The 20,718-nt window shown below is 41.0% G+C and overlaps 1 protein-coding gene and 1 long non-coding RNA gene across 3 annotated transcripts in view; one reads left to right on the forward strand and one right to left on the reverse strand.

Moving 5' to 3' along the window:
• Window positions 1-1,839: 1,839 nt before the first annotated feature.
• On the reverse strand, window positions 1,840-10,639 carry LOC141993599 (uncharacterized). Of its 2 annotated transcripts, none has more exons than XR_012640899.1 (3): window positions 10,459-10,639; window positions 5,799-5,844; window positions 1,840-2,165 (listed from the first exon to the last, which is right to left on the reverse strand). It is a non-coding gene; the product is annotated as an uncharacterized LOC141993599 (long non-coding RNA). The 2 variants fall into 2 exon arrangements; XR_012640898.1 differs by lacking the exon at window positions 10,459-10,639 and adding an exon at window positions 10,154-10,374.
• A 115-nt stretch (window positions 10,640-10,754) lies between these two features.
• The window catches only part of LOC141993601 (cysteine-rich hydrophobic domain-containing protein 2-like), a 29,792-nt gene continuing 19,828 nt past the window's right edge, over window positions 10,755-20,718 (forward strand). Inside the window, exons 1-2 of the mRNA XM_074963150.1 lie at window positions 10,755-10,912; window positions 19,852-19,906. Of these exons, the coding sequence (XP_074819251.1) occupies window positions 10,755-10,912; window positions 19,852-19,906 (213 nt within the window). The remainder of the gene's footprint in view (window positions 10,913-19,851; window positions 19,907-20,718) is intronic.

The raw sequence follows: 20,718 nt of genomic DNA on the forward strand, positions 1-20,718 counted from the left end.
ATTTTGTAGTTGTGCATTTGACCTTTCCTTCCTAAATGTAGAACTTTGCACTTGTCTTTATTGACTTTCATCTTGTTGACTAAACACCAGTTCTCCAATTTTTCAAGGCCAATTTGAATTCTAATCCTGTCCTCCAAAGTGCTTACAATCCCCCCTGCAAATTTTGTAAGCACACTCTCCACTCCATTACCTAAATCATTAATAAAACATATTGACTACTTGCAGACCCAAGACAGACCCCTTCAAAACCCCACTAGATACATTCTCCTAGTTTGATAGCAAACCATTAATAACTACTATGAGTATAGCTTTTCAACCAGTTATACATCCACCTTAGAGTAATTTCATCTAGTGTACATTTCCCTAGTTTGTTTATGAGAATGTCATGTGGGACTGTGTCAAAAGCCTTACTAAAATGAAGATATATCACATCTACAGCTTCCCCCACATTCAGTAGTCCAGTAACCCAGTCAAAGAAGGAAATTAGATTGGCTTGGCATTTGTTCTTAACAAATCCATGTGGGCTATTATTTACCTCCCAATGGCTAGCTTAGGTGGCTTCCCACCTAGTGTGCTGGCTTTTGTGTATTGCATTCTTAGGTGCTTATTTCTCCCCATTTATTGTATCGGGAGTCTAGGCAATGGCTTTGTGGATCACCATGGTGTTCCTGTGATTTTCTAGTTGCCTAAAAGTTAGGTGCCATGACGCTGAGTGGTGCAATGCCTAAGTCCCTTTGTGGATCTGGGGCTAAAATTCTAAAGAGCCTGGCCCTTGCCACCTCCAAAGCTGTGCAAGCAGATGCACACACTGCACTAGGAAGTGGAACACCTGGTAGTTGCTAGAGTAGCTGTAGCAATGGGGATAGGGGAGAGAACCCAGTAGTGTTCTCCCATAACTTACTGTGAAGTGGGGGAGAGAGAGAGACCTGGGCCAGTCTTCCCATGTAAACTCCCAGGACTTAGCACATTGCCCCAGGAGACCATTCCCTGCAGTGGGATAACAGCCTTTTCCGACCTCCAACTAATGTAGTTAGTCCTGCAGTTCAAGTGGTAGCAATGAGCACTGAAGTTTCAGAGTTCAACCCTGCTGAGCATGCATGATGTGGAGATTGTTACAGCTGTACATCACAGAATTTGTTTGCATCTTTTTCCTTTTTTAAAAATGTACAAAATTAGATTAAGAAAACAACATTAAAAGAAAGTTACTTAGGTTGCAAAATCAAGCGCTTCAAAGAAATGCTAGAATATAGGTTGCCCATGCAACCTTCATTCTACCTCCTTGGGCATACTTGTTATGATACAGTTTTTAATTATATGATCACATGCTATTTTTCTCAGAGGACCCTTATGTCAAGCTGTCCTACAACAACTCAAGAGCATGAGTGCCAACCTGAGGGCAGACTGTTAAGAGCCAGGGCACAAACCCCAGATTGGCTGTGAGTTCTATATTTAGATTTCACCAACCAAGTATTAAGTGTAAACTCCTCAGGCACTATAACAGCCTAGACGTGGAAGTATTCTGATCTATCTTGTCAACTAGGCAAACTTACCTTTTGGTGTCAGATAGATGGTCTCTTGCACCACAGATCACAACAACATTCAGGTTACTTCCAGTCCCAAAGGACCAGTCACTTACCCCAGGTCAATTGCACGTTTGATCTCACACCAAAGACAACTCTTGTAGAAATCCTATAATAAACTAAATATTTATTTAAACGGAAACGAGAGTTATTTACAAAATTAAAGCAGGTAAACATATAAAATTAATAGAAGCTTCTATAAGCAAGCTCTATATGTCCTTTAGGGCTAACCCAGGCTACATACTGTATATCTTGCTTATGCCTAGACAACCTTGTCCTCAAGAGTCCAAGTGCCATAGAGATGCAGTTCCTCCTTGTTAGGCCTTTTTATTCTTTTCCCCCTTCTGCTTCAAATTGCAACCTCAGCTGATGGGAGGAATTCACATACATTTCTCCTCTTCATGGGCAGGTGAGGGAGGAATGGGAGAGCCATCAACAAAGTCTTTTGTTCTCTGTTGTTCCACAATAGCTCTGGTGTCGATGGGCCTTCTTTGTCGTGCAGGTCACAACATCTTCTGCCAGAGACTAGTATTTCACACAAATTAAAGCTTCTCTCCTGTCTGGTGATTTACACAGTTGCAGAGGCTTATAATGTAAATGCTCAAATGTTACCTTGCAGTACAGAGATGTTATAACTGACATTAATGCATGCAGCAACTCACAAGCATTCAATGAAGTCTAAACAATAAGCACATTTCTGTAACTCTAACACCTATTTTAATAACACAGTACTAACACAAAAGTGAACCAGACTGGTTCCAGCTATGTATTTGTCAGTATTCAGTTGAGGCAGGGGGACCCTGGCATAAACTGACACATGGTTTGCCAGCATCACAACCTGCCTCATTCAAGGCACAGGATGGATGTACAAGGGGACAGAAGTAAGACTGTATGGATAACTGTAAATCTGGCATTTCCTAATTTTCAAGTCTTTGACTTTGCAACCAAAATAACTTATTTTAACAGTTTTTGTAAATTATTATTATTGTTAGACTAACTCAACTAAGGCAGTTAAAACATCCCCTTTTTTTTGTCTTATGACTGTCCCTTATATTTATTTGCAGAGATTACAATGAATGTTGTCGTAATCAGGGATAAAGTTAGAACATTTCAAATAATAGCAGCATATATGAATTTCTGGTGATTCACTATGCTCATGTTTTTCCAGGGGAAGAGGAGGAAATTATGCAATGTTTAGGAAAGATACCAGCTTGTCCCACGTTCTAACAGACTACTCCCAGCAACTGTAAGTAGGGGTTTAACAATCCAATTTCCATTCAGAATAAAGTGGTAAAATCCTAGGCAGCAATTTGAAAATCTCCCCTTAGGTCTTCACCTATTGGCCTTATAGTACAGTTCCCTGTACTGTAAACACCTGCCACTGTAAACTTTTATTCCACAGACACAAAAATTACTCTCCCCTGACTATACTGTACCTGAGAAAGTGTATGAAAGTAGTATAGGAATGTACAAATTTGAATAATCTATATATTACATTTTCCTAATAGTCTTGTTCAGTTCACTACTAATTAAGGACATTGTGCTGAGAAAAATAAACATGTACCTATTTTACTAGGTAATCAGTAGATGTTTTTATGGCTCTGCCATAAACTAAACTGTAAAGAGGAACTATGCTCTCAACCTGTCCATGAAGATGAAATAAGTTAAAAAAAAAAGGCATTCAGCATTTCCCCATTTTATAAACCGACCATGACATCAACTCTTCTTTCACAGATCTACTTACTCCTTCATATAACAATTGAGCTAACTTTTGAATGCCTTTGCCTGCCACCCTCAATACTCCTAACTATATCATACTACCAGGTACTATGCAGCCCAGATTCATTGTTGTACATGTAAATTAATCTCTACTATTAATAATAACCCAAGGCCCCTGTGATGGGATAGTGAATACCAGGTCAGAGAGCTCTCCCTCCTGTATTGGGTTTGGGTTCTTTTTTTTAATTTTTAATGAGGAAGGGTTTTTAGGGACAAGAAGACATTCAGATTTACTCCTGAGGACTGAGCTGTGTAGAGCACTGAGCTATGCCTTGGTGTAAAGGTTTCTGTGAGTGGAACTTCTGAAGTGGAGAAATTCTTTTAAGATATTATCTAGTCTCTTTTTTTTTACTTTTGTACTGTAACAGGAAAACCCTATATGACCTCCTATGTAAATATACTATCTTCCCAGCCCCCAGCAAACCTCAAGTCTGTTTCTCACTTGCCTCCCTTTCCCTTTGTGAGGTGCGATTTGCAATTCCTGTTTACAGCAGCCTGTAACACCACATTATGTCAGGCATTAAAGACCATGGCTCAGATCCTCAAAGGTATTTAGGCACCTTTGAGGATATGGGCCCATGTTCCCAGGGAGCTAATTTGGTTTGTTTTCAGCAAAAAGATAGGGAAGCATAGCTGGGCTGAAATGAAAGGCACCAGTGAAAAAAACAGGATGTAGTTTCTCATTGATAAATGATGGCTGTGGCTTTAACTGTGTGGCCTGATGAGATAGGTAGACACCATAAAAACTCACAGGCTCTCATTCTCATGAGACTCATACTGTGTGAGAGGACTTCTAGAGAGCTGACAGAATAGCTACGGTAGTAGCATGACTCTTGTCTATGAGTAAGGTCAAGAAATCATCTGGGCCTCTTTTCCCCCCTTAATTAAGCCATCCTTGTTTGAAAAATGTTAAATCTGGACTCTATTATTAACCAGTGCACCCAACAAGTTGCCATGGTGCCTCAAGCCTTTTTGATCTCACCAGAGTTTGTCACATAAGGGATTAAAGAAGTAATGCTACAAAACAGAACTCCCTCTACTTTCTGTTCTTGTATTCAAATCCATTCATTCCTTTTCCCTTTTAATCAAAGCTTGCAGAAAATGATAGGGGATACCCAGATCTATATGCCTTTCTGATACTACGCAGATTACCTGCTATTTTCCTGAAGAAGAGTTTGGTGTAAGTTTGTCTCTCTCACCAACAGAAAAGGTAATAAGATATTACTTTGTCTTTCTAATATCCTGGGACCAACACTGCATTTTCCAAAAAGGCTGTTTTAAAGTTAAAAAGTTAACAAAATAGTTTGCTGCACCATAAGTAAGGCATACCCAGCTCCAGTGATCCCTTGCAGCCCCCTCAGCAAAGAGATCTCCCAGTTTACAATGGCTCATCTATCAAACTTAAAATGTGTACTGAGTCTAAAGATACACTTCTATTACTTCAGCACTATCTACCTATATGAAGATGTATAATCACCCTATGGCAGTGGTTCTCAAACCTTTATACTGGTGACCCCTTTCACATAGCAAGCCTCTGAGTGCGACCCCCCCCTTATAAATTAAAAACACTTTTTTGTATATTTAATACCATTATAAATGCTGGATGCAAAGTGGGGTTTGGGATGGAGACTGGCAGCTCTCAACCCCCCATGTAATAACCTTGCGACCCCCTGAGGGGTCCCAACCCCCAGTTTGAGAACCCCTGCCCTGTGGGATAAGCGTAAACTGTTGGACTCGTTCGTTATCTATGAAATTTAAGATCCAGTTGTGTGATTCTGTGCTGAGGCTTTTTGTGGGAGCATAGTTTTAAAAAATACAATAATGAAAAAATAATTCAGAAGAGAGGTCTTCTAGAGTTAATGCAAATAAGCATCAAGAAAAGTGAGAACCGTAATGCAATATTAATTCCAGGACAGGAAGCTCCAGTATTTCTCTACATAATCACATAGGCTTCCCCTCCTTTCCGTGGGTGCTTGCCCTCACTTCACCCCTTCCATGAGGCCCCACCCCTGATCTGCCTCTTCCCACCACTTCCATAAAGTCCCCGCCCCAACTCCTTCCCCAAATCCCCAGCCCCGCCTCTTCCCCGCCTCCTCCCCTGAGTGTGCCATGTTCCCGCTCCTTTCTCCCCCCCTCCTGGAGTGTGCAAACAGCTGTTTGGCGGTGGCTGGGCGGGAAACACTGGGAAGTAGGCGGAGGAGCGGGTACGGGAGGAGGTGGAGGTGGAGTGGGGTGTGAGGGGAGCACCCACTAATTTTTCCCATTCAAATATATATATTTGTTCTAAGAAGAACCAGAAAATAATTTATCCACTCCAACTTGCCTCACAATTTCAATAGCTTCTAAGACCATGTTAGCATAATACTTCCCAGGTTTTTTTTTAACAAATTTGTGCAATAATTTCTTGATTTAATCCTTTATTTTAATCTGAAACCTCACCTGTCTGGCACTGTGGTTCCAGGTGGTAGACAGCAATCCCTTATCCCTGCAAAATGAGAAAGTTAATTTGGACACACATTGTTGGAAGCCCCATCCATCCACACTAATAAATATTCTGACATGGTAGTTTTCATAGAATCATAGGACTGGAAGGGACCTCGAGAGGTCATGTAGTCCAGTCCCCTGCACACATGGCAGGACTAAATATTATCTAGACCATCCCTGATAGGTGTTTATTTAACCTGCTCTTAAAAATCTCCAATGATGGTGTCATAAATATAAAGGGAAGGGTAACTACCTTTCTATATACAGTGCTATAAAATCCCTCCTGGCCAGAGGCAAAGTCCTTTTACCTGTAAAGGGTTAAGAAGCTCAGGTAACCTGGCTGGCACCTGACCCAAAATGACCAATGAGGGGACAAGATACTTTCAAATCTGGAGGGGGGGGGAAAGGATTTTGTCTGTCTGTGTGATACCTTTGCCGGGAACAGATCAAGGATGCAAGCCCTCCAACTCCTGTAAAGTTAGTAAGTAATCTAGCTAGGAAATGCGTTAGGTTTTCTTTGTTTTGGCTTGTGAAATTCGCTGTGCTGGAGGAAATGTGTATTCCTGTTTTTGCGTCTTTTTGTAACTTAAGGTTTCGCCTAGAGGGATTCTCTATGTTTTGAATCTGACTGCCTGTAAGATTATCTTCCATTCTGATCTTACAGAGTTGTTCTCTTATCTTTTTTTGTTCTTATAATAAAGTTCGGATTTTTAAGAATCTGATTGGGGTTTTTGGGTCTTAAAAATCCAAGGCTGGTTTGTGCTCACCTTCTTTATTCTCACGCCTCCCCAGAAAAGGGCGTGTAAGGGCTTGGGGGGATATTTTGGGAAAATAGGAACTCCAAGAGGTCCTTTCCCTGTTCTTTGTCTAAATCAGTTGGTGGCAGCATAGTGTTCAAAGACAAGGCAAAATTTGTGCCTTGGGAAAGTTTTTAACCTAAGATGGTAAAAATAAGCTTAGGGGGTTTTTCATGCGGGTCCCCACATCTGTACCCTAGAGTTCAGAGTGGGGAGGGAACCCTGACAGATGAAGATTCCACAACCTCCCTAGGCAATTTATTCCAGTGCTTAACCACCCTGACAGTTAGGAAGTTTTTCCTAATGTCTAGCCTAAACATCCCTTGCTGCAACTTAAGCCCATTGCTTCTTGTCGTATCCTCAGAGGTTAAGAAGAACAATTTTTCTTCCTCCCTCCTTTTATGTACTTGAAAACTGTTATCATGTCCACTCTCAGCCTTCTCTTTTCTAGACTAAACAAACCCATTTTTTTCCACCTTCCCTCATAGGTCATGTTTTCTAGACCTTTAATCATTTTGTTGCTGTTCTCTGGACTTTCTCCAATTTGTCCACATCTTTCCTGAAATGTGGCACCCAGAACTGGACACAATCCTAACAAGTTTTCACACAGGTTATTACAGACCTGTACTGCAAAGGTAATAGCAGCTAGCTACTTTTCCCATGAAGCCACAATTCTTGACCAGTCACACTTGTTGCACACTCCTTTCAACACTTCTACCTGCAACTGAATGCTAATTAGACATCTTCTAAACATCTGTCGTGTGCATTAGTATGAAGAGTGCTGGCTGTTGCTCTGACACTTAGTTTTATTAGAGACACAAGGTGGGTGAGGCAATATCTTTAATTAAATGAGTGAGTTTGGTTCAATAAATTAGTATTCTGCAGGTATTGAGGCTGGAAATTGCTAGTACATAACATAAGTGCTCTGGTTCTAAACTGTTCCACTGATTGACTTGAAACAACTCCAAGACGGAATTATTCTGCTGCTCAGCAGTAGCTCACACACAAACTTGGATCTCAGAATCTGCTTTTTTTCTTCCTGAGAGTCATGTTGGCCAAGAGGAGAGCAGGATTTTGCCCCCTGCAGTTGTATTTTAAATAACACCAGGAAGCCTATAGCTTCAAGGACAGTCCACCAGAACTGCCAGAGCTGAGGAAAGTCTAACATAAAGGATAACACTTACAGTATTGCTGCATTACACCTATCTAGGCCATGTACTGCATTATAAAGATTTTCTGTGCTATGACTAATAGATGGTCATATCTTTTGGGTCAGTTAACACCACCAAAATTAGCCACCAGGTATTTATCTTACCCCATTGTAATATAACACTAGGCTTGGGAGGGTTAGATTTTTATTAGTAAATGTTAATAAAGGTTGATTTCACAATACACATACAAACCAACAAAAATATTTCCATCAATACTAACTGAAGTTTACAGATAAGTAAAGTAAGCAAAATGGTGCTTGACAAATGACATATAATGTTAACGATCCATTATTTGCACATGACAAGAGGAAAGCTTACCCAGGTGTCTAACTTATCAAACAATCCATAACATAAGCTTTCATTTCTTTTAAAAATCTATGATTATAGAACACTTTCTTCCTAGGTTATGAAGAAAATTTTCCAAATGTGAATCATTACAGAGCTGTCTTCCCAAGTCTGCAAGCAGACTGCTCTGTATCTCCACTGCTGATAGTTTGGTCAAGCAGCAGAAACTGACAAGACTCTAGCCAATATCACCTTGCTATTCAGAACCCTGTGGGTAGCTAGCAGTGAAACAATCCAGAAGCATGCTGGTTCCACCTTGCTGCTACTTTGGAAAACCATGAAGAGTAGCAAAGGCAGGTAATGGAACTATTCACCATGGAGAACACCCCCAAACACAAACAAAAGGAGGCTCGGGGTGCAGACCCATTCCCCCTCTTCCCAGAAATGGAGGTGAAAGAAGTGGAAAGTGAGCTACTTCCTTCTAGCACCTTCAAACATGACTTTTGTTAACCAGGCAAAGATGGTGATTGAAGACAGCACTCTGGTAGGAATCTAAGGGCTTGTCTACACTACCACGCAGGGTCGATCTAAGGTATGCAACTTCAGCTACATGAATAACGTAGCTGAAGTCAACGTACTTAGATCTACTTACTGCGGTGTCTTCACTGTGATAAGTCGACAGCTGACGCTCTCCCATCAACTCCGCTTGTGCTCCTCGTTCATGGAGTACCGGAGTTGACAGAAGAGCGCTCAGCGGTCGATTTATCATGTCTATACTATACTATATCACTGCCCGCCAATCTGGCAGGTAGTGTAGACAAGCCCTAATATGCCCCTTTCCTGCACCTGGAGCAAAAGTGGGACTTCACCATGGCATCACTTTTGGATCTCTCTGGCAAGGGTTCCCTTTTTCATCTTTTTTATTGCCTCTGATTAATAGTAAATGTCCAGTAAACTCTTTGGCATTAGTGGCCTAGTGAACTGCATGCTGCAATTCATTTGGCTGTCTAATATAGACCCGCTGGGGTGTTGTGAATGTTAATTGTAAGGCATCTTCAGAATGCTGTATGCCAAGTATTGTATGTCATACTCCACAGTGTTGTTATGGTTTGGGACTTTGACTAAATAGTACTCAGAGTAGTGGAAATGTTAACAAATCAGTGGTCCTCCTCGCAGGAGCTATTTCACCTATGGCTACTCTCTACTTTTGCTACTCCTGGACTCTTTCCTATGGGGCTTTATTTCCTTGTCAGCCCTCCCTTCCCCTGAAAATATTGCTACTCCCTTCCCCTTTGCTCACGCTCCAAGCTACTCCAATAGATTCTCTGTTTCCCCAGTGCTGCTCCAAACTTCAGTTTCTATCCCTTGGATAACCACATAGCCTCCAGCCCATGAACAATCACCACTATTTCCCCTTCCCATCCTCCTCACATTGGCTATCTAGCCAGTTTCTTGTCTAAAACTCTTCAGTCTGGATGAACAAAAGCAGTGGTGGACAGTACAGATGTTGTGGGCCAAGAATGCAAGCTCTCTCTAATTAAATGGCAAGTCACTGGCAGAAAAAGGTAGGAGTAAAAGATAAATCACCAAAAACCGCAATGCTGACAAACCAGAGGATAATAGCAGAGAATGCCACTGGATCCCTGGCACAGAGGTGCCAGTTATCTGTTCAAAGTTAATATTATTCATCCAGGACCTAAATAAATAGTGCATTGACTCATGATTGCTATGCTTTCGTGCTGTAGAAAGTCCTTGAGGTGACATGCACTGAAATGCTTACAAAAACATGCAGGAACACAGGCAGTGTGACCTAATGAACCAGAACTCAACTGACCTGGGTTTCATTTCTAGCTCTACCACCAGCCAGCTGGAGCTGGGTGACCGTGGGCAAGTCATTTCGCCTCTCCGTGCCTCAGTTTCCCCCCCCCCCCCTTAAAACAGGGCTGCTGATAACGGTCTCCTTTGTAAAGCCTACACGAGCGCTAGCTGTCACTGGTACGGCAAGGGGCACACACACCTGGCAGGGCAGGAGGAGTTTCTAAGCGCCGGTGGCACTTCCTTCCCCACGGAGCTGCCGCTGCTGGATGCTGCCAGCCCCGGGCAGCCGCTCAGAACCGCGGGGTGCCGCGCTGCGCCGCTGCCCCAGGGCACGGGGCTCTCCGCCAGAGGCCCGGAGGGCTCGCTGCTTTCTGAGGCACCAGGCGCGGGCGACGGCGGGACGGCCGGGCTGAGCCCGCCTGGCAGCGGCCGGGGCTCTCGCGGGGCTGCTGGCCGCCCGCCTGTCCGAGGGAGCTGGGGCTCACACCCCACAGCCGCCCTCACCTTGGCCACGGGGGGCAGCCCCCCTTTACACACAGGCGGCGGGACCTTGGCTGCCATGCCATGACCTGACAGGGCCCTGGGCGGCGGCGGCGGCGGCGGCTGCCCCCACCACGCTTTGCTGAGAACCGGGGTAGATGGAGGGACTCAGGACTAGGAACTAGCCGATCCGGACGCGCATGCGCCCGCCACGGCTTCCCTATCACCCTCCACGAGAGGCTCGAGCCCCGCCCCGCCCCGCCCCCCCCCCTCGGGTCAGTGCGCACGCGCACTGGGCGTTTCGGTGGGGGCGGGGGGAGATGAGCGTATTGCTCCCCAATATGGCAGACTTCGACACTATCTATGAGCTGGAGGAGGAGGAGGAGGAGTCCGAGCCGGTGGTGAGGAGCCAGGAGCTGCCCCGGCCCCGAGACGCGCCAGACCCTGTGGCGGTACGGGGCGCCGGGCACATCACCGTGTAAGGCGTAGGGGCTTATGGGGGCGGGGGGCAGGTGGAGGGGGGCCTGAGGGAGCGTGGGCAGGAACCCCCCGCGACGCGGGGAGGGGAGCTGCACCGCTCAGAGTCCTTGCTGGCTGCCTTGCTGGGCCGTCGGATCGGTGCTGGTGAGGATGCTGCTGATGCTGCCGCTGTGGGTGGAGGTGATCAGGAAGAGTTCTTGGCTTCAGGCTGCTCTGTCAACAGTACCACGAATAATGCCACAAAAGTAGCTCCCTGCCTAAGGGCTTTGTGACTATGGCCTGGCTGCCTTACATCTTTATTTCTTTTTTGTATGCTTTGCCTTAGGCTGGGAAATATCCTATTTTCCAGCAACTTGGGCCAACCAAAAACCCTGTCTGGACACGTGAAATTCACTTATCTATTGTCTGCAGAAAAAACAGCTAACCAGCACTTGATACCTTAGGTTCATTGCTCAAGACGGAAAATATTTCCTGCCTGGGTTAACTTTTAAACACTACAAGACAACAGAATCAATGGATGATTTAAGTGTCTAGCCCCACAATTTTACTATATTCCTTCTTGGGTTCAACTCAGCCATTGGGTCCCCACACTGTACTGCAGAGAGGGGACGTATGGCTATGTTGTATTGTACATTTTAAAAATTTGAGTTACTGAGTTTGATTTTTACAGTTTTTACCATGGGCAGTTCAGAAGTTTTATAATTAGAAAATCTGAAACAAAATTAAATAAATCCAGGAATTTTGCCAGTATTTTATAGTATCATAATACATAGAATGATCAAGCAGCATAACCCACTGTTATGTCAACTGTTTAAAAATAGGCCACTTCTTACCAGTGAAGAAATTGAACATAAGGCTGCGTACAAATTATAAGTTATCTTACACACTAATTGGGATGGGGAATTATTAGTATTTCACATTTGTGTATTGTAGAACTCCATAAACCATGTTTCATCTTGAGCTTGTGTTCGGACTGTTAAAAGACAATGCATTTCTCTCTGTGGTGTGATCTAATGGTTTGAATCAAAGGCATGGGAAATAAGAGGATCTTGCATCCTGATAGAACCAAAACTAGATTTGATACCAGGGCTTCGGAGCAGAGTCTGCGGAGCAGCAGAGCTGCAGGTTTTTGCCTGGAGCTGGAGCAAAGACAGAGCACAGCTCCAAAGCCCTGTTTGATACTGTGTCTATCTGTAAATCCCCAAATCTGGTTTGGTTTGAGCTAATATTTATGTACAGGTTGTCCCATGGCACCACAGAATTTCTGCTTGTGCTGATGGAGATCCTCATGATGACGACATTCTCCAAGGCATTCTTTTATTTATATTTTTGTGGTGTACTGGGAGCTTTCAAAACACAAAAATACAAAGTTCCTGCCCCAAATAGCATACAGCCTAAAAAGGACAAAGGGTGGCGATAAAAGGGATGTAACACAGCAGCAAAGTGATTGGAATGATAGGCACATGTCTTACTAATTATGCAGTTAGTATTTAAAGCATGTTTTAGATAAAAATTAGCCTCAATCACACACTTGTTTACTTCTCCCACAACTGTCTTTGTGCTCTCTTCCCTAATGCCTGTATTGCATCAGTGCCTTCACTGAACTAATCCTTAGATCTGCTTCTCGTTCAGTTCCCTTCTCACAACCCAGCTCTAGTGTGATACCTACAAGAAATCTGCCAACTAGTGATGTCTAAGTCAGGGGTAAAAGAAAGCAATATGTTAAATGATTCATTATTATCAAGTTGTGTATTTGGCCTATATAACTGCATGATCTTATTATTGATATTCTCATCCCCCCTCCCAACCTCTTTGAATAAGAAAGGTATGACAAATAGAAATGCTGGTATAGTGGTTTTTATTTCCTAGTCCCAGTCATGTGATACAGGTCACTCTTACATCTTAAGTCACCTCAAACTAATACAACCGGTTAATAAGCACAGTCAATTAATAAAACTCAAATAGCCTCTAGAAGGTCAGAGTAGGTGATGCTGGCCCCCTGGCAAATGAGAACTATTGTGCCTCTTAATGGACTCTGTCAATACATGCTATCTCTGAACTTTAGTCACTTTGTGATCATAAAGACACTTCTTCTGTTGGAAACAATACCTTTCAGAAGTGGCCTGTTGGATAGGTCACCAGGAGGCTTGTTTGTCTCTTGAAGATGCCTAGAATGCTCCTAATAGCATTCCTGTTCTGACAGAAGTAATACAAGCTCACCTAGTCAGTAAAAAAAACAGAGGGAGACGCAGAGACTCATTCTACTCCTTGGGTTTTATTTTGATGTCTTCTGTTCTTCCTTTAGAACTGCCCCTCATGGATGGTTATTATGTATGATCCTGGTACAAATGATATAACGTATCTTGACAGGTTGCCAGCCACTTTGGAATCTTGGCATTATCTACCACTTGCAATGGGGCAGAAGATAATTGTTCTTATTCCCATCTAACCTTCAGGTCCAGTTTCCCTGAATGTAATTACTTGAGGGTTAATAGGCTCAAGAAATTTGTTAAATATTGGGCATAAAACCTTAGCACCGTGGTGATCCTAGAAAGGACTTTAAGGTGGCCTGCAATATGCTACAATACTAAATATGGATATCCGGATTCCACCAAGGCCTTTTTTTATCAAGTTTTTTTGCTATTTGTACTGATTCTTCTGCTAACCTTTTGCCTGTGCATTTTAAGGGCTAGATAGACATCATGTTCTTCAGCTGATATTATAGTGGGTGCTAGTTGCAACCTGTATGTTTAGGTTGCCTAACACTTTCAGTTTTAAAAGATAGGAAATGCCTATGCCACCTTAATTCTGCCCCTTTTGCATATGCATTATGGTATGATCTTCAATGGCATCGTATACTAGTTTTTCCACAAGACCCCTGCATATAGTGTACAGGATGGATGGTGATCAGGGAATGAGGCAGCTGTTCGGTATCTTTTTATCCTCAGCATTCAATGTGTGATCTTTGCCTTGTTTACTGCATACCATTGAAACCCTGTACCAAATACAAAATTAACTATTCCCTCATGGCCTTTACTGGACCACTCATCGCTGCAGAATCTATCTCCACATCTGTCAGCAAGATTCATAGAATTTCCCCTTTTTACAGATGGTGGAAACTTATCTGAGGCCACGCATTGAATTAGTGGCAGAGGCAGAATTAGAATTCAGGATCTCCTGTCTACCAAATTTATGCTAATACCTTACTATCAGAGATGCTAAGCATCCACAGCTCCCACTGATTTCAGTAGCAGTTGTGAATGCTCATTAATTTTGCATATCAGACCCCATGTGTGTCAAGTTGCACACCTACAGAACAACACAGAGTTAGTGACCACCTACTAAAATTTTCATTTAAATGACTTGTAGGACAAATACTTAGTTTCATCTGGCAAAAACTACTTTGCTTCACTTGCTATTTTTAGAGTTGGTAGGGGATAACTATGATCTGTGTCTGCCGTGACTGGAGAAAGCCAATGAGGAAGTGCTAGAGCCACTAATGCAGTTGATTACCAGTTTCCTTGCACAGGCCTCTCTTAACTAGTTTATGGTTTGCTCCTTACTCAAGACTCCATCTCTTGAAGCTGACAGCCTCTTCACTTATTGTTGTGTTTCAATTCTTCCTCCTCTGGGGATGATCAACTCATTTTGTGAACTTGGACAAGTACTCAGCCTTCTTATGACATATGCCCCTCTATACTGAGGCTTGGAAGAATTAGATTTTTTACCGGTAAATATCAGTGAACATCAATTTCACTGTACATACACAAACCAACAAAAAATATTTCCATAATTGAAATTTTGATTATCAGACAGGTAAAGTAAGCAAAATGTTGCTTGAGAACTTAAGGATTTGATTTAAGGATATTTACTTTGTATATTTTGACATGTGATAACTTTGTACAACTGTGAAGATTTAAATCCATAAAAATTGAAAAAATGATTACAAATAAACACTATTATCTGTAAAATTATTTTAAAAAATCAAATTCTACCAAGCTTATCTATGTACAGGTTTTTGACGTAGTTCCACACAAGTGACGTAGTCACACACACTCATAAGCAAACTAGGGAAATGTGGTTTAGATGCAATTACTATAAGGTGAGTACACAACTAGTTGAAAGACCATATTCAGAGAGCAGTTATAAAATATCAGTGGTTCGCTGTCAAATTGGGAGGGTGTATCTAGGGGGCCCTGTAGGGTTCAGTCTGGGGTCTGGTATTAGTCAACATTTTCATTAATGACTTGGACAATGGAGTGGTGAGTCTGCCTGTAAAATTTGTGGATGGCACCAAGCTGGGAGGGGTTGCAGGCATTTTGGAGGATAGGATTAGAATTCAAAATGACCTTGACAAATTAGAGAGTTGGTCTGAAATCAAGAAGAAATTCAATAAAGACAAATGCCAAGTACTTCACTTAGGAAGGAAAAATCAAATTCACAACTATAAAATGGGGAATAACTGGCTAGGTGGTGGTACTGTTGAAAAGCATTTGGGGTTATAGTAGTATCACAAATTGAATATGAGTCAATGTGATGCAGTTGCAGAGAAGACTAATATCATTCTGGGGTGTATTAACAGGATTTTCATAATTAAGACACCGGAGGTAATTGTCCCATCTTCTTGTCACTGGTAAGGCCTCAGCTGGAGTCCTGTGTCCAGTTCTGGGTGCCACACTTTAAGGAAGATGTGGACAAATTGGAGAGGGTCCAGAGCACCGCAACAAACTGGATAAAAGGTTTAGAAAACCTGACCTATTGAGGAAAGATTAAAAAAACTGGGCATGTTTAGTCCTGTAAAAAGAAGACTAAGGGGAAACCTGATAACAGTATTCAAATATGTTCAGGACTGTTATGAAGAGACAGTGATCAGGTTTTCTCTACCTCCACTGAAGGTAGGACAAGAAGGAACGTGCTTAGTCTGCAGCAAGGGAGTTTAGGGTAGATATGAGGAAGAACTTTCTAACTATAAGTGTATTTAAACTCTGGAATAGGCTGCCAAGGGACATTGTGGGATCCCTGTCATTGGAAGTTTTTAAGAACAGGTTGGACAAACATGTGAGGGGATGGTCTAGGTTTATTTGGTCCTGCCTTAGGGCAAGGGGATGGACTGGATGACTTTTTGAGGTCCCTTCCAGCCTGACATTTCTATGATTCTATGTTATAATTCACACTTATGTCCTAGAAAGCCTGCCTTCTATTGGTGGACTCAGAGACCGCAAACCACTTAACAAAGAGAATATTAAGGGGTGACTAGATTACGGTTTGTAAGTATCTAAACGGGAAACAAATATTTAATAATAAACTCTTCAAACTATCAGAGAAAGGTACACAATCCAATGACTGGAAGTTGAAGCTAGTCAAATTCAGACTTGAAATAAGCCATACATTTTTGACACTGAGAGTAATTAACCATTGGAATAATTTGCTAAGGGTCATGGTGGATTTTCCATCACTGACAATTTTTAAATCAAGATTGGATGTTTTTCTAAAACTGCTCTAGGAATTTCATTTGGGGAAATTCCATGGCCTCTATTATAGAATAGGTCAGACTAGATGAACACAGTGGTCCCTTCTGGCCTTGCAATCTGTGGATCTGAATTCAGGGCTCAGAAATTATTGTTGCTAGTAGGCTTGTTGAATGGCTTCTCTGGCTGCTGTGAGTGGGGATTTTGGTTATCTGAGAGCTACATTTTAGAACATGAAGCATGGTTCTTAGAGGGAACCTCTAGGCACACAGTAATAAAAGTATGCTAGAACCCTGCAAGCAACTGCTGTCTAAACTTACTTGTATTTAGCATAGTTTTCTTCCCAAAGTAGACAAGGTCTCAGACATCTCATCTGTAAAAATGACTAAGAGAATCTGGTTGTAAACAGTTGACTTTTCTTTGGTGTGTTATACATTAAAGTTTTTATTTGAAATTGGGGGGAATGTTTTTGGGACTGATACAGTAGTGGTGATTGAAGGTGTGCTACAATTATGCCTTCAAAGTCCACTCAGTAAAATATATGGTGCTCTTTTAGAAAAGCACTTGTCATTCTTACCAAATGTAATTGAAAAGTACTAATCTATTTTTCCCTATTGGTGGGGTTGGTTGTGCTGAAGGAATTTTAAAGGGGCATAAATCAGTGATTATCTCCAGAATTATATCAAGTGCCTCAATTTTCAAAATGGGGTATCTAAATACAATTATATTGTCTTATTTTATTGCTTAGATTTTGTAAACTGATTAGATCCCATCATTGCTAATAGTTGGGAAATCTCATAGTAGATGCTCAAGAACAGACTTTTTTTAGTTGCTAATGGTTATGCAATATATTTGTACACCTAATTTTTTTCCTTAAGATTAAATAAAGACTGTCGTACTACTCTTGTAGTTTATGTAGTGTTAAATAAGAAGACACACTGAAAATGGATTCTGGCATGTCAAATTACATTTGCCGAAAGTGGAAACATGATAAAGTTTAGTAACCTTTGTGTTTGCCTAAATGCTTAAAGGTAATCCAAAACAAACATGAGTTTAATTTAAGAATTAGTGTTTACAGTGAAGATTAATTGAAATTAACTCTTTATAAATATTAATGAGAAATTTCTGCTTTTGACTTGTAGTACTTCTGCTTTCTGTTACTAGATTTATAATGTTTCTTTAGCACCACGATTCTGAAATTTGTCTTTTACAAACTGTAGTCTTGGGTTTCCATTGCTGTGCGTAAGAACTATTAATACACTTAATGAGAAGTGGTACGCTAATGTTTATACTATATAAGAAATAAAAAAGCACAGATACTTGAGGAAGAAAGACAAAAACACTTCTGTAAAAGTTAGACCATTGAGCAGACTTATGGAGTAACCACATGACACTTCAGCTGCTTAACCAGCTGACTTCTAGAATTTAAGTTTGCATTTGAATGTCTTATTGACACCCCTTAAATGAAACTAAATGACCACCTAGTTTTATTTAAGCATAGCATCAGGTGTGCATTTGAGGTGCAACCTCAGGTATACTTTTATGTATATCTAATTTTTTTTATTGCATATTTTATGCAGGTACTGCTTTTAATAGACTACTAGCGCCATGTCTCTGACTATTAAATTAGCTATTGGAATGCTTTATAAGACTTCACTAGTACTGTTCACAAACATTGTAATGAGCTTAGTTATAGAGTTTTTCTAAGACTGCACCAGTTTTCTTTGTTATGCTTCACTTTTTTTTTTAGAGTTAATTATGCACTAATCTACACTGCTGATTTCATGAGTTGAATCAGTGATACTAAGACCTGAGTGGTTCAGGAGCCAAATTAGTGATCAACATTACCCAAGAGTAATGTGAATTATAAATAATTCTCACAGCCTAACTTAATTGGTTAATAACATAGTAAAAGCATCCTGACTGGTTGTTAACTTAGATTGGTTAATAATTAAATCACACAGTGTTTTAATAACGTACTGCAAAGAGCCACAAGAGACACATTAAAGAGCCACTTGCAGCTCACAGGCTTCACTCTGAGTATCACTGTGTTAAATTGTCAGGTTTGAATGTCTGTGGTATTATGGTATGCAGAATGGTAGTGGACATGTGTGGTGGTCAGCAATATTGGCATTTGCATAGATGACTGACGTAACTTTGAGGGGAGAGAACTTGTAATTTATCTTAATCTTTGTTTTTGGAGGCTTGTTATGCATATTCTCCCACTCCCCCCAAAAAACTTAAAGATTGCTACAAGAAATATAACTGTACAAAATGCATCAAAGGAATATTATGATTAAAAGGAAAGGGCTGGAAGTAACCAGGCAAGATAATTTAGCAGGGTTTGTAGTGAAGCACTAAACTCAGTGCACAGTAAACAGCTTGGTTTCTTCAAGTATAAAAGTTTGTAGCTCAGTGAGGCCATGGGCTACCTGTATATTTCAGTGCCCTGTAGAACTGTGAAGGATAGAGCTTCATAGGAGAGGAACCCAGCAATCATAACAAAGCCACAGGGTGCTTGCTGAGTGGCAGGATTAACCTCTGAACCTACTTAACTTCTTAGCTTTATACTTGTAAAAAGAAAGCAGCTTACACCTCACCAAGTGACATGTTTAAGCATGAACCTGGCAATCTACAAGCCAATTTACTTACTAAACTGATTAAAATTTTCAGTTTGTGTAGGATCAGGAGCTACTCCTATCTCCAATTCCCTTGCAGAGCTACTAAGCTCTGCAAGATACCTGGCTCCCTTTAGGTTTCACTGCCTATTGCTGAGCAATATGTAAACTTTACATGAATACTTTGCTGATAGAAATCCAGCCACTCTTGTTGATGAATGTAAAATTTATTTTGCTTAAAATTCATATTTCTTAAAATCTATGGTATGCATGAGTTTTCATAGGTATTGCATGTGTGAATTTGCTTCAACTTAATATAACTATTCTTAAATATTAGGCTACTGGTTTTGTATAGGGAAGACAAACTAGTTTTTATTATTTATTTATTGCTAGATATATCTGCTATATGTGAATTAGTGACATGAACAGGCACAAACTAATAACTTGTATAAAATGATTAATTGGACCTCTTCAAATTGGAATTGGAGTCTAACATAAATAGTTTTGTTTTTTTTTTTTTAAAGAATCTCAGATTTAAATTTGGATTACTGCTATTTTCTGAGAATTCTTTGTCTGGCTATCTGTTTAAAAATTACTTGCTTCAAGAAGGCAACAAGCTACACTTCTAGTCACAATTTTTTTTCTGTAAAAGCATTTTAGTTGTAAAAACACTTTTTAAATTCATGAAATCTTGCATAATATGTTAATAGTACAAACAAAAATATGGGAAAACATTTTACTCTCATTCTTTTTTTCCTTAAACACCAAATCAAGTGTTGCATAACATATTTTAAAAAGGGAAACAAATAAGTTGGATGGAATATATTTTGTTTGTCTCTTTTGTCTTCCAGGTTTGGCTTGAGCAACAAGTTTGACACAGAATTTCCCTCTGTCCTGACAGGAAAAGTAAGTCTGAGTTTGCATTGAAATTTTGAATTCAAAAGACAGTTCATCTAATAGTTTGTGCATTACAAATGTCTAGAAGCATTATTCTTGAATTCAGGTAGAATAAGTCTAAGCCAAATCCCTTCCAGGTCAGTACTGACAGGAGGTTGTTACTGTCTGCCACTCTGTCCTACATGAACCAGTTTGGCAGTCGCTGCCCAGTTCCTAGTGCACGTGTCCACATCATAAAAACTACTCACCACAGTTGCAGTCATTGCCAGTCTGAGCAAAGAAGGACCAAGGGGACTTGACGTCACCTACAGTATCTACACTCCTCTATAGGCAGTCTCTTCAAAACATGACAATGGCACACCCTGGGTTTATGGATCCTGTGCTACCAGTTATGTGGATTAAATAAAGGACTTCAGTGCCTTTCAGTCTGGTTTCTCTCTCAAGCACTGAATTCACTTTTAACACTTTTTTGGGGTGGGGGTGGGAGGCGGAATTCCATTTCTCCATAGACAATCTGGCCTCCAGTGTAAGCCTGTAAATGAAAAAAAGTTTGATCCTTTTGCTAAGTAGATCTATAGTTATTTGGTCATTTGTAGAGATGATCTTTTGCAGAAGAAAAAGTACAGTCGCCTCACCACGTTTTTGGAGGAAATTCTCCCACTTTTCATAGTATTCTGTATCTCGACTGACAGAGGTTTGCAGAAATCCCCTTTTTAAATTGATAGTCATCTATTAGTGAAATGTTGTGAGCAGGTTCTTGGTTCTTGCTTTAAAACCTTTCCTTGTTCATACATTACCTCTGTTTCAGATTTGTTCTGACT

The sequence above is a fragment of the Natator depressus genome, chromosome 9 (genome assembly GCF_965152275.1).
Source record: "Natator depressus isolate rNatDep1 chromosome 9, rNatDep2.hap1, whole genome shotgun sequence".
Classification (NCBI taxonomy): domain Eukaryota; kingdom Metazoa; phylum Chordata; order Testudines; family Cheloniidae; genus Natator; species Natator depressus.